The sequence below is a fragment of the Lepidochelys olivacea genome, assembly GCF_965140295.1.
Source record: "Lepidochelys olivacea isolate rLepOli2 genome assembly, chromosome: 2".
Taxonomy (NCBI): Eukaryota; Metazoa; Chordata; order Testudines; family Cheloniidae; genus Lepidochelys; species Lepidochelys olivacea.
The window spans coordinates 225,266,113-225,280,483 of NC_140412.1; the positions used below are offsets into that span (position 1 = coordinate 225,266,113).

General features: G+C 43.9%; 1 protein-coding gene across 1 annotated transcript; it reads left to right on the forward strand.

Moving 5' to 3' along the window:
- The first annotated feature begins 1,557 nt into the window (after positions 1 to 1,557).
- On the forward strand, positions 1,558 to 13,706 carry LOC311517303 (protein lifeguard 1-like). The gene is made up of 10 exons (XM_084622035.1): positions 1,558 to 1,816; positions 2,109 to 2,340; positions 5,222 to 5,300; positions 6,937 to 6,990; positions 8,417 to 8,507; positions 10,368 to 10,405; positions 10,489 to 10,576; positions 11,303 to 11,392; positions 12,353 to 12,400; positions 13,249 to 13,706. The coding sequence occupies exons 2-10, from the start codon at positions 2,142 to 2,144 to the stop codon at positions 13,426 to 13,428; spliced, it is 867 nt and encodes a 288-aa protein (XP_084478161.1). The 5' UTR covers positions 1,558 to 1,816; positions 2,109 to 2,141; the 3' UTR covers positions 13,429 to 13,706.
- Positions 13,707 to 14,371: the final 665 nt, after the last annotated feature.

Genomic DNA, 14,371 nt, shown 5'->3' on the forward strand with positions numbered 1-14,371 from the left:
AACCACCCCTCTTTCTCGCTGTTTCCATCAATTCACTTCAATAGTGGGAGCAAAGAAAGCTGCCATTGAATTGGCGAAGGGGTCCCAACCTAAGAAGTTTGATCAGATAGCTGAGAGCATGTGATGAGAAAAACATTGCTTTGAATTTAACATAGTCGGTTAAGTTAGGCACCAATTGCATTTTATCTTTCTTTAGCCTGTAACTATTTCTGACTTTTATGCCTCATTACTTGTACTCATTTAAAATCTCTCTCTTTGTAGTTAATAAACTGTTTTATCTAATCCTGTGTGTTTGAATTGAAGTGTTTGGGAAACTCCATTTAGAGTAACAAACGGTTTGCATATCATTTCTAGTAATACAATAATGGACTTTATATAAGCTTGTACTGTCCAGGAGAGGTGCTGGGCAGTACAGGACATACATTTCTGGGGGGAAATCTAGGACTGGGGGTGTGTTGGGGTCACCCAGCAGCATAACCAAGGCTGGTAAGAGCCAAGGTGTGGCTGGCTGGCTGCAGCACAAACACACACACACAGAGACACAGCTGGGAGTGACTTGCATGCTGGAGGTGGTTTGTGAGCAGTCCAGACTTGAGGCTACAGAAGTTGTAAAGGACACCCCAGGCTAGAGGGCAGGGGTGACACAGCTACTCATTAGTCTGTAGTGTACCCTGGGTATGTCACACTCACCCAATTTGGTGCCCAACTGAGGGCTGTGGGTTCTGCTAGATGGCAGGATATTTACACGTTAGGCATTTCATCGCTGAGTCCAAGTCCCCTTTGTGGTGCTAGCCCAAAGAGCTGCCTTATGTACAGCAGCCATACAGATATGGCAGGCATGGGACTTTTGTTCTACCCACGAGAGGCCACACCCCAAAAAGACACTTTCACCTCTCAGTAGTAGCTTCCTATTGAACAGCGTACAGTTTCAGGTCAATGTCTTGATTTCCAAAGTTGTGCACAGACACAGTCCTGGCTTATCTGAGAGGGTGCTTCGTCCATGACCATGATTTACCATCACAGCTGCCTTTCACTGGAACAATGGAACAGTTGACCTGTAGGATTATGCTTGTAACTCAGAGAGATGGACCTTTCACAGGTGTCTGACCATACCTATACAACTCACTGCCAGGTGAAATAAAAATGACTGCTAACCTTACCGCGTTCAGAGCCAAATACAAAGCCCATCTCTTTACCCAACCTTTCCTACAAGAGTTCCCCTCGTTCTCGCCCATTCATCTAAGAAAACAAACAACCCCAAATCTGTCTGGAGGGAAAGGTGAGAGACAGAGCAAGCATTGTCATCTTTTCCCCTCATGACAGGGGCTTAGCTACTATGGTGAGACGGCCCATGCAAGTACCTGGATAGGCCATTACCAGCATGGGTTAGAGTTGGACTAGTGATTCAAGGGTGCTATTTGTTGACACAGTCGTATTTCTGCTCTTCTCACCTTGATAATGTCTAGCCACACCCCAGCTATGCAGACTTTGTACCCAATGCTGATAGGTAACAAACAACGTAACTGTCTGCTTTCACTTTTAGTCTGGTGAATGCATTTTCAGCTTCCACTCTCACTGCCCTTGCTGGTTTTATGTGTAACTTCTCAAAGAAAAGGGTGACAGTCTCTTTTTAATATTATCTAATGCTGCAGCAATCTGCCAATTAAGCTACTAGAAAGAAAGATTAAAGAAATCAGGTGCAGTGAAAAAACAATGATTAGCTCTGTATAAGTAAATTTCTTCCTGTTAATAGCTCGGGCTAGTTTTATCTCACACACCAGACAAATAATCTGTCTCACACTGAAGAAAAATAGAGGTAAGTCTAGTAGTAAACAATATGTAACATTGAAAATATAATTGACTGGTAAACTCTAATGATGTGATTAATTTGCACAGGTGTGTTTTACAGTTCTGTATTTTTCACATTAACAAATTATTGATGACTTCATAGTTGTGTTTGAACCAATTCTATTGCATTCATATAGATCATGTTTTTAAACTATACTAGACTAAGCAAGAGTTTCTGGGTTATGCATTAAGGTACTTTTTAAACATTCTTGTTGTGAGGATAATGGCTACTAATAGTTCTTTTCCCAACACGCGTCTAGGTGCCGAACGTACTCAAGAGAAGGAATAAAACAATGGAGGTGGAGGTCAGACGTCGCTCATTGAGACTCAGTCAAAACAAACAAAACATTGAAAAGGCAAATGTCCATTCCCCACCAGCCCAACACAGTAAAAAAAGGCTTTGTGATAAGGGGTCCCAGCAGAGCAGTTCAATGCTAAACCAGCACAATAACGATAAAGATGAGTGGCAATGTCTTAAGTGTTCACAGAAAGGTAAGTGGGGAAATTCCAGAAGTGGATGTTACTTTTCTGGATGAATCCTTGCTGATTGAAAGGATATTCTGCTTTTGTTCTCAACTGGTTCATGAGGTTCAGGGTTTACACACAGGAACTAAGGAGCCCAAATTCTGCTCACATTGTTGAGATTCTGATTCCCTTGCTTACACTGAATAAAATGACAGGTTTCAACATGGTAGCCATGTTAGTCTGTATCAGCAAAAACAATGAGGAGTCCGCAAGCCACCCCACTGATTTCAATGGGACCATATGTGGAGTAACATTTTATTCAGTAAAAACAATGAGGAGTCCGTGTGGCACCTTAGAGAGTCAGAAATTTATTTGGCCATAAGTTTCATGGGCTATAATCCACTTCATCAGATGCATGGAATGGAAAATACAGTAAGCAGGAATAAATATACACCATCTTTTCATGTGTTGTATATTTATTCCTGATTACTGTATTTGCCACTCCATGCATCTGATGAAGTGGGTTATATCTCACGAAAGCTTATGCCCAAATAAATTTCTTAGTCTCTAAGGTGCCACACGGACTCCTCGTTGTTTTTCTGAATAAAATGTTACTCCACATATGGTCCCATTGAAATCAGTGGGGTGGCTTGCTGAGTTACAGTACTGCACATCTTGAATAGGAGTGTCACAGTCTGGCCCACTGAGCTCAAGAGCGAAAACACTCATTGGCTTCAGTGGGCACAAGATTATTCCTTTTTCTTTCTTTTTCTTTTTAAAGTTCTTGTTGGGAAACAAACTGCTGATATGGAAGTTTAAAAATTAGCTGCTAAATGTTACCAGCTGAGTGTCCATGGCTTAATTGCTTGACCATTTCAAATGTCACTGCTGTGGTAAGTTAGTAGCCACACTGCAATCGCAAATGGACATTTAGCTCTGTATTTTTGAATGCAGCTGTAGTTTTAATAATTGAATAAGCCATGGTTGAGTAACCAACAGATGTTTTAAATCCACATTCCTCTTCAGCATACCTTGGCATGATTACTCTTCGTCCAAATTTCCTCAATATTTTATCACCTTTTTAGAGTCCTAGAAAATAAAAATGCTGTTTCCTTCTGCCCCTCCTCAATGAACTCCAGGGCTCTGAACTTGCAACATAAGGCATGCCTGTGTGCTTGCCCATTCCCATGGAGTCTTATTTAAATTTGTGGGTGCACGGCTTCATTTCTGATTGATCAACTGCAGGATTGGTGCCCAGCAGTGTAAAGTCTCTGATCACCAATCAAACATTATACAGTAGCCTTGATGTTTCCAGATAAAAATGACCTTTGTCCAAAAAGCTTGCATCAAGGGGTTATAAAGAGAAACCGCATACAAATTAAGTAATCTGTAAGTTAAAACATCAGGGAACAGAAGCCATTCATTCTTCATTTCTGTGCAATGTAGAAAGACAAAGAAAGTGCAGTGATTTGATCCCTGTGAAAATGTCTTATTAGTTCGCAGTTTCCTGGCAGCCAGAAATGTAAGGGAACGGTAGAGTTGTAGAAAAATCCACCCATCACAGTAGCTGGGCAGCTGGGTAAGGGGTAAAGTAATGAAGACACACATGCACATACCTGCAGCCCCTAGAGGAGCTTCAATTGTATCAGACACTTGCAAGTCAGATCCCACTGGAAAATCTCCAAGCTACAAGAGGGTGTGTGGGAGGGAGTTCTCCACTACTTTATCTTTCCTCCTGCACTCTGGTTGCTGTGCTGGTGTATGTATGCTTCTACTTTTTACCTAGCTCTTACATTTCTGGCTACTGCAAAAAGAATGTCTTGTCTCTGCTACCCTACTCCTTTGCTAGTTACTGCTCAGAGCTTTACCAAGCAATTGAAAAGGAGCTGATTTTGTCAGGTGTTGTAGTCAGGAGTGGCTCACAACTGTGAGTGCCTAACTCAGGGCAGACTGCCAACAACAGGGCAGACATCCCAAACTGGTGATATGTTCTATAATTACATTTCACCAAGCCAGTGACAAATGTGACCTCCTGGATCACTGTAACAGTCTTACCATGGAGCCACACACAGTCCCCTTAAACTTTCCAGTCTATCTCGCCACTCAGTCAATCTGGATTTAGTGATAAATGGTCACCTACACCAAAAAACACAAAATATTCAGGTTGCTTCCAGTCTCAAGAGACCAGTCACTTACCACAGATCAACTGGTACCTAGCTTTTATACCAAAGACAACTCCTGTAACCAATCCTGTAATAAACTATCAAAAGGTTTAGTAACTAGGAAAAAGAAATGAGAGTTATTTATAGGTTAAAGCAACCAAAATTATACACACAAATGAGTTGCAATCTAAATCCTAACAGTTATACAGATCTGTCAATTCAAAATGTCTTTCAGGGCAGACCCAGGGATAACCCATGGGGATCTCTGGCTTGAGTTTAGTGTCTCTAGCCCTGTGGAGTTCAAACAGCAAAGAGATGAAAAATCTTCATGTACACTATTTTTGTTTCCCTCTTCCAGCATTCAAACCAATGGGATGAGGCCTTTTGCACCTACTTCTCCATGGATGGATGGGGCAATTAACAAAATTTGTCTTTTATGATGGCCCACTTAATTTTTGATCATCCTCCTGGATAGGGTGGGGGGTAGATTCCCATGCCTGGGTTCACAAGTGCAGAGCAAACATTTTCAAACTTTTCCATAAAGTAGTGATCGGCAACCTTTGGCACGCAGCCTGTCAGGGAAAGCCGCTGGCGGGCAGGGCGGTTTGTATACCTGCAGCGTCCGCAGGTTCGGCTGATTGCAGCTCCCACTGGCTGCGGTTCGCCACTCCAGGCCAATGGGGGCTCTGAGAAGCTACGGCCAGCATGGCTTATCTAAAACAACACTTTCTGCACTATTTCCTCAGCTTTCGTCTTGGAAGTGGACTGCTTTACAACACTTCTCTTGGCAATAACAATTGGTATAATCTCTGGATTGATTTACTGGTAAGTTCTCAGTGTTTAGCTTCATATTAAACTACACTTCTAGGAGTGTGTCCTTGTAGCATGAGTTGACTAATGCTGTCCAAAGGCTAGCTGGTGCCTTACCTGGCCTTGTGGGGAAACAGGAGGGGATGGAGACTTCCTCCTTGTACAGCTGTGTCAGGGCTCCTCACAATTGTGCTCAGAGGCATATAGAGGATTCCCACTGGGTGCAACTAGGCAAGAGATGGGGAGTAGGCAGAGCTAGCTGGATGCACTGCTCTGTTGTACCCTATAAAGTGATGTCACAAAGTACTCCCACCACCTCCCAATAGTGCAACCCAGGAGCCCAGAAGGAAAGAGTGGGGCATCTAATAGCAGAGTTTCCATGGGAGTTTGTAGAAGGAAGTTTGGAGGCTTTGCATTACAGGTTCATTTTTGCCTCAGCAAAGGATGGACAGCAAGTCATCCATTATTGTTACCAGCATTGGATGTCCCATGTTCTGCTTCCTGCCTGAAGAGAGAGAGATTGTCTGCATGAAGTGCAGGCTGATAAGCCCTGATGGAGGGAAAGGTTTGTGGTCTCTAGGAACAAGTGGTCACCTTCCAAGCACTGGGGCTATGGAGGATTTCCTGTCTATCCAGATCCAGTCAATGCACAGCAGGGCCTGCAGGAGGAAGCAACAGAGTGAAGTGAAGAGGAGACAAGGAGAAAGAAGACTGGAAATTTGTCTCCACTCCCTCTAGGAGAACCTGAAGGATATTTTCACAGTTGGAAGTCTTGTCTTACTCAGCACCTGGTAGCAATTCATGTGGAGAGAACAACCTGCAAGGACCGACTGGAGGAAAAATAGCAAAGGTAAGAACTGAGAACTACTGCTCAGATCAAACCAGATGGACCTCAGACAAGTCCAAGAGAGCTTGTCAAAGAAGAATACAGTCCTCACTGGGGATTCCGTGCTAAGAAGAGTGGATAGAACATTCTGCAAGGGGCAGAAGGACAGCAGGACAGTTTGCTGCTTCCAGAAGCAGAGATGAAGGATGTCACCACAAGAATAAATAAGATTCTGAGGTCGGCCAGAGACATTCCTTTGATGGTGATCCTCATCAGCTGCAATGACACCATATCAGGCACCATTCCACAGATCCTGGAAGACTTCAGGAAGCTGAGAAGGAAACTGAAGGAAAGGAATATCCAGGTGATCTCCTCAGGAACCTTCCAGTCCCTTGAGTGAGAGAAGAAAGAAGGTGAAGATATTGGAAGTGAATCTCTGGTTAAGTAAGGAGAGAGAAGGAGTTCTGTTTAGGGCCTTCCATGGAGAATGAGGGCAGGATTTGGCATAAGTGTGAACTTTTACCACATCTGTCACTGCTCTACAACTCATCTTTGCTATTTAAATTCTTCGCTTTTTGCCTGTTTGTCTTCTGTGAACTGTTGGTGTAAACAGCACTTCCTGTAAGTTCAAGCCGTGTGTGTGAAGTAGGACCATGTAAGGAAAGCAATGCTAAATACAAATAAAGGGCCAGTTCCAGTCAGTTAAACTCCTGCAACTCCACTGAGGTCAATGGAGATGCACAAATATCACTGAGAACCAAAGCTGCCCAATGTATTTTGCAAAGCCATAGGTGATTTGTAGCAACCACTTTTGTCTCTTACTAGGAACATGCTTCAAGGATGGCAGCAGAAGAAGCTCTGGTTTTGGCTTAAACTTTTGTAAGTAACCAAAATGACTCACCAATCCACTGTGTTTCATTAAACATGATCTGTGAGATTATTAACAGTACAAGCAGGTATCCATTCCCAGGCTGAGTGTGACCAGTATTGCTGTCACATCTCTTGATAGTGACACAAGAAGTGAATCGATTACATTTTCCCCTCCGCTTTCTTTTCTCTGTTCCCCATCTTCTTCCTTCCCCCTCCTTTATAGAAGGCTCAGTCCTAGGATTTCCGTGTGAGTCTAGCGAATAGAAATGCACACCGGTATGCTCTGTATGTGTCTTAGTTTTCCGATGGCATTATTTCATTTAGTGACAATTTATCATGGATCTTTACCCTTTGCATAGGCAAATTCACTCAACCACACCAGGGAGTTTGTCAGTAGCTGGTGTGTAGGCACGCATATGCTACATACCACCAGATTGCTGGCCTCACCCACTGCACTGGAACACAAGAGGTGGGCAGCTACACTTGCTTTGTGTGGAGATCCACTGCCCAATGTATTCATCAGAATCGCAATACTACTGCAGTGGAGTGTCCAGAAGAGAGCTCCAGCCTGGGGAGGGGTCAGGTGGGCTTGAGCTTGGGTGGTTAGCCCAAGTCTCTGCTGGAGCCATAACAGCCACACAGCTATTTATAGCACTCTAGCTCAAGCCCCACTAGTGCAAGGCTATCTACCTGCGTCGGGAGCCTCGCTCCCAGCTGCAGTGTAGACATACCCTTGGTGGGGAGGTGGAAAGAGTCCCATGTGGGGTGCTTAGATATTACAATGATGAGAGCCGTATATGTATGTAAACAAATGGAAGTGGAGGTAGGGGGAAGAGAGATCTGAGCAGATGTTAAAAGAGAGATGTCAGAGGCAGTAGAGAAAACAGAAGAGGGCAAGACACAAGTGACACAGTTTATATGTGTAAAACCCATCACCTGGGTACCTACAGGTGTTGCTGATCAAAAAGTGCATAGACATAAATGAAAGCCACTTTTGGAAAACTTGGCCCCAGCAACATTTTTTGCTAGGGTCTGTATTTCTGCACAACTCTATAGTTCGAACGACATCTCAGCTCAGGCAAATCAGATAGATAATGCGCAAGTCATCTGATGCACTTACAAACATATGATGATATTCTAAGAACAGGTAAATCCTGACTACCCCTCTGATTCAGGGATTGTAGCCAAAAATCAAAATTTCACCAAAATAAGATTCCAACTGGAGAGCCATTATATATTTCAGCTAATGTTTGGCTTTGTATAATTAAGAGCCTGGTGCAATAACAAAAAACATATAGACAACTAAACATTGTATAGCTCAGTGATTCAGATGTAATATTTGTATGCTATGTTTTAAATAGTGGAAATACTAACAACTGTCATCAACTATATTTAGCCAAAATATTAATGTCAAAAATGTTTAATTTGTTTTTAGTCCAGCAACTATTGGTCTGCTGTTTATAATTGACTACTGTGGCAACAACTGCAAAAAATTCCCACTGAACTTAATTTTACCGTTGATGATTGTAAGTATATTGTTGAAGTCTATGCGTTTTCCCTATCATTTTCCTTTAATATGTTTTAAGGAACTACCCAGGTTGTCTTCAGATGCATAAACGTGAACATTTCTCTGAACCAAAATGGAGTCCAAAAAATGACTCCTATAATTGTCAGGGAGTCCAAAAAATGACTCCCTGACAATGCCACCTATTCTGGAGGATGGAACCTGCTGAATAACATGGAATTTGTGTAAATTTAAAAGGGACATGGTGTGCCTGGGGAGGAGGTGGAACTGTGCGATTGCAGGAGAGTCTTTATAACAAAATTAATAATCTTAGCGCCTTTCTACACTTCTAATCTCTAAAACTCAAGTTGCTTTACAAAGGAAAGTCTGATTTACTCCCCCTCTGCAGTGTTCACTAGCCTATTGTGTCATGTATCCATTAATCACATGCTGGGGCAGGAATAAAACCCATCTACTGCCTGGCATCAGGGGAAGCTGAAGGGAAGAAAGGATGAACGATTTGGTGGTGGTCAGATCATTCAATTGTATCCCACCAAGTTTTTGTCTCTGGAGCATTCCCTCTATTGCCATGTCCTTTTTGGAGATCAAAGAACCCCACATTTCCCTAACCTTTGAGGTGCCAAGTTGTAGCTAGGGTGACCAGGTGTCCAGTTTTCGACTGGAATGCCCAGTCAAAAAGGGACCCTGGCAGCTCTGGTCAGCACCACCAACTGGGCAATGAAAAGTCTGGTCTGCTGTGCTGGCTAAGGCAGGCTAGTCCCTACCTGTTCTGACATCCCACTGTGCCCCGGAAGCAGCCAGCGGGTCTGGCTCCTACTCGGGGGCGGGGGCACTGGGCTCCACGCACTGTCCCAGCCTTAAGCACCGGCTCTGCACTTCCATTGGCCAGGAACCAGCCAATGGGAGCTGGGGGGGCAGTGCCTGCAGGTGAGAACAACACGCAGAGCCGCCTGTGTGCCTCCACCTCGGAGCCAGACCTGCTGCTGGCCACTACCGGGGTGCAGCACGGTCTGCGGTGCCAGGACAGGCAGGAAGCCTGCCTTAGCACCCATGTTGCACCGCTGACTGGGAGCCACCGGAGCTAAGCCCATGCCCCAACCCCCTGCCCCAGCCCTGAGTGCCCCCCCAAACCTGGAGCCCCCTCCTGCACCCCAAGCCCCTCATCCCTGGCCCCATCCCAGAGTCCGCACCCCCAGCCGGAGCCCTCACCTCCTCCTCCACCTCAACTCCCTGCCCCAGCCTGGAGTCCCCTCCCCCACTCTGAACCCCTCATTTCTGGCCCCACCCCAGAGCCCATACCCCCATGTTAGAGCCATCACCCCCTCCCGCACCCCAACCCCAGACCAGTGAGAGTGGGGGAATGCAAGCCACCGAGAGAGGGGGAATGTAGTGAGTGGGGTGGGGGGGTGGGCCTTGGTGAAGGGGCAGGGAAGGGGGCAGGGCTTCAGGGAAGGGGCGGGGCTAGGGTGTTCGGTTTTGTGTGATTAGAAAGTTGGCAACCCTAGTTGTAGAATGTATTTTTTCCAAATGTGCCTGTAAGAAAATGGCCTGTGGACTTCTTAGTTATTCCTATTTCACTTGATTATGATGCGAGCATGAAGAAGGATCATTGTGGAATTGCTCAAATAGTTTAAGGTGTAAAGTAATAATGCTTTAAAGACAATGACTAGGGAGCTGATTTCCTTAGAGATCTTCTATATGCTGTGTTTCTTTCCCATCATCATCCTGACCATTTTTTTTCAGTATTTCATATCAGTAATATAAGGAACTGAAATAAAAATATGCAACATTTTAATAAGGGACATTCTTCTCCATCTCAAAGGAAATGGTCTCTCTCTCTCTCTGTTTTGGATTTTTTTAGACTGTTATTGAAGGGCTGGTGCTTGGAGTGGTTTCATCGTAAGTCTTTTTCAAAAATTTTCTTTAATTGTACTTTAATTGTGCATTCCATTTAAATAATATGTTGTATGCTTGGATTTTAGCTTCTTTGCTGCCATGACAGTAATGCAGGTTGGAGGAATAACAGCATTTGTGACGGTGATGCTAACTTGGGTTGCTCTAAAGTCAAAAGTAAGTATCATCTCATGAAATATTTGGCAAAAGAACAGTTTGAATAGCCAATATTAGCATTCATTTACCAACAAAATTATATTAATTTATATTTTTGAGTCACATAGAGCTCTGGTGAGCTACTTTTTTACTCAGCATCTTACTTCAACTATTGGCTTTTCTTTTGGTGCAAGGGATGCGCATATTAAAAAACAAATCTGATAATTTGACTGACCTAAAACCTGTGGTCCTAATTAATTTATGCTATCCTCCCACAAAGAACACATCTATCTACCCACACATTTTGCTGCTCTAATCCCAGTAACCAATGACCGATTATAAAACCCAACTACACTGGTGATAAAATGCAGTTCTCTCGGCATGTTTTCTATGTGAAAATTCTATCATTCACATGAGCAGATACTAGAATCTCTCCCACAGGTGCTAGTGAGTGCTAATGTGTGTACAATAGCAGCTGGAGGCCAGGTTAAGGACCTAATTAAAATCAAGACGTGTAGTACTTAGAAATCAATAAAACGTATTTCAGAGATTTATTTAGTTTAATTCAAGTCCAGGAAATGGAGCAGAAGCTTAAACCAGCCTTGGTAATTTCAGGATTGTACCAGCTGTATATCATTGATTCAAGCTTACTAATCACTGTCCTTAGAAAACATGGTAGCATTCGCAATCACAGATGTGTTGTTTAATAGCAACTGAAGACAGTCTTATTGTATTTGTTGTTCTCAGTTGAACGTCACTTGTGAAGCTGTGCCCCCCTGGAGTGTGGTCTCAATGTTGGTCATCTTTGGAATTCTCTGTATCTTTAACAGATCACCTGTAAGTAATTTACTTAGTATTTCTCATGAAAGCACACAGCGCCTTTCCAGAATAGCCATGGCTGTACCATACAGTACTTATACCCAAAATGTCTACACAGCAGCTGGAGGTGTAATTCCCAGATTGGGTAGATTATACATGCACTAGCTTTGCTCGAGCTAGAACCTAAAAATAGTGTGGCCGCAGTGGCTCGGGAAAGCTGGTCAAGTACAGTCCCACCCACCGCCCCAGGCACATACGTGGGTGGCTAGCCTCAGCTGCTGCCTGTGCCATGGCAGCCATACTGCTATTTCTAGATGTTACCACAAGCAGAGCTAGAGCGTGTAAGTCTACCTTCCCACGCTGGGAATTACACCTCCCAGCTGCTGTGTAGATGTATTCTATATCTGGCATCGGACAGTACCAGTAACCTCAGCTCTCACTACAGCAAACTACAGCAAAATCCTCACTGCGGAAAGGAATGATGAGCTATGCACAAGGAAGAAGTGCCACTGTGTGACACAAATTGTACTCCTCTGAACATTGTTTTGTTTAATCAGCTGATCGGTAGATGTCCTCTGTATGTTTTTCCTATTTCAGTCCTCTCTGAGTAGCAAAAAACAATGTGTTAACAGGTATCCATAGTCTCTTCTGGATTTACAAGCCAAGAAAGGCTGTGCATGTTCCCAAAATGAAAAACAGAATACCGTGGGAGAGAGTCTAAATGATCGCACCTGAATGAGAAGCTTAGTAACAGATATATGAAGTGTATTATTTGCCAGTTATGGATTAGCATTTGTTTTAGATCAGCTATGAAACAGTTCTGCTGGGGCTTCTTTTTACTATGCCAGAAATGTCCCTTTTAATGCTGACATTGGTTTAAATGCTATAAGGCCTGTAACTTTAACTTGTTCCTATTTTCCTATTTGTCATTTTGCAATGATGGTGAACACAAACATATTTCTTCACCTTTTCTTATAGACACTACAGCTAAGTTATGCTTTGTTTGGAACGCTGATCTTTGCAATTGTAAGTAGAATATTTGTATAGCATTCTCTCTCTCTTTTTGAAATAAGATGTTGTCACCATACAAACTATTTTCTTTGGCCAAAATTTTCAAACTCAGTTATCTAGTATGAGGTTCCATAATTAGGCACCTAAATAGTTTTGGCCTGATATTTCAAAAGTGCTAAGCACTCTCTGCTCTCATTGAAGGCAGTGGCTCTGTAGATGCTTAGCACCTCTGTAAACCAGGCCACTTTTACCTATGCCTGTTGTGGAGAAATGCAAAGTTTCTTCCCCAGCAATTTTGTCTAGGCCATTTAGTGCTTGTTGATGAATGTGTAATTTTGCTGTGAAAAAGCAGCAGCGGTCTCATTAGTGGCAGTGAGGCTGCCTGAGTGCTCTAGTAGATTGCAGTTCCTAGAGCAGGTGGCTTGGGGCACGTGATAGTGGGCAGTTCCCTGTGGTTGGGGTTAACGAGGCCCAAGGAGCCAGAGAAGTTGAAAGGATCAGCATTAAGGGGGAAGAGATCATTAATAAAATAACAGAGGCACAAGAAAACATTTGTAAATTGCCTTTTCTTAAAGCATTTTGCCAAAAAAATATGAATGACAGCTTAAATTCTGCCCTACAGTCTTGTTACTAGGACTGAGGTCCCTTTAGGAGAAATAAACCTTTGCAATTATGATGTCCACAAACATTAACAAATGCATCTGAGTCCCTGTCACAGTTACCGTCATAGAATGTTGCACGGTAGGTTTAGTCCCAGGTGTGCGCAAGTGCTGTATATAAACTTTGTATTTTGTATAAACGTTGTAAGACCCAAAAGAGGGGAAAAAAGGTAATTAAGGTTTTTCCTTCCTTGTTCTTGTAAGCATTTGATGAAGACACAAGTTAGAATCAGAAGAGAATCCACAAAGGATCAAGAGCCCATCGATTATGCATTGAATCTCTACATAGACATTGTAACCCTTTTCTTCTTTATGCTGCAGTTAATGGAGCAGCAACAAGCTCTTATTTTGGGGTGGCGAGTTGGTAATCCTCCCACATATTGAGAGAAGTACACTACGTGGTGAGACTGACTTTTAGACTGAACTGTTTTTATCCATATAAGTCCCCTGCTTCTTGGTCCCTGTGGAAAGGGGGCTAGGTTACTGTTGTGGAGATTGTTAGCGTGGGAGTGTGAAAAACACTAGTACAGTGGTTTTTTGAAACTTTTTTTTTTGCGGACCACTTGAAAATTACTGAGGGTCTTGTCGGACGACTTAATGATCTTTCCAAATGTTGTTTGTACTGTTAGCTAACTACTGTATTGTAAAGTACTTTGCATAAAAGTGCCATATAAAAAAACCTTAATAATTAATGATTTTTTGTTTTACAAATAAACACACACAACTCATATTTTAATATCTTACCTTAAAAGTCTTACCTTTCTAATGTGATGGATGTGCTTTCTCTCCCTTGCCGTGGCAGCCCCCAAGCTGGGGCTGGGAAGGAGGGGGGGTCTCTCCCCCACCATGGCAGCCACCGCGCTGGGGCTGGGAAGGAGAGCAGTTTCTCCCCCGCCACAGCAGCCCCCGAGCTTGGGTGGGGAAGGAGGGCGGTCTCTCCCTCCGTGGCAGCCCCCAAGCTGGGGCTGGGAAGGAGGGTGGGGATCTCTCACACTCTTCCCCACTGCAGCAACCCCCAAGCTGGGGCTGGGAAGGAGGCGGTATCTCCCCCGCCACAGCAGCCACAGAGCTGGGGCTGGGAGGGAGGGCCGTCTCTCCCTGGCAGCCCCAGCCCTGGAGCTGGGGAGAGTCGCCTCTTTCTCTGGCCGCCACAGCCCTGCAAGTCCCAAGTTTCCCTCACTCCCTCTTTGTACCCCACTGCCCCATCCCACCTACTCCCTACTCCCCCCAAGGCCACCACCTCACCTTACATGTGCATCTTCTCCAAGGTCCAGGAACCTAATTAGTGAAGACACACCTGCACAACTCCACTAATTAGGTGGGTGGG

What these genes read in the sequence shown, in the direction of transcription:
- LOC311517303 (XM_084622035.1), top strand. Translation starts at nt 2,142, where the DNA reads ATGGAGGTGGAGGTCAGACGTCGCTCATTGAGACTCAGTCAAAACAAA. An exon ending in TGGTTTTGGCTTAAACTTTT is followed by an intron (nt 6,991 to 8,416) that starts GTAAGTAACCAA and finishes ATTTGTTTTTAG; the next exon opens with TCCAGCAACTATTGGTCTGC. An exon ending in GTATCTTTAACAGATCACCT is followed by an intron (nt 11,393 to 12,352) that starts GTAAGTAATTTA and finishes CTTTTCTTATAG; the next exon opens with ACACTACAGCTAAGTTATGC.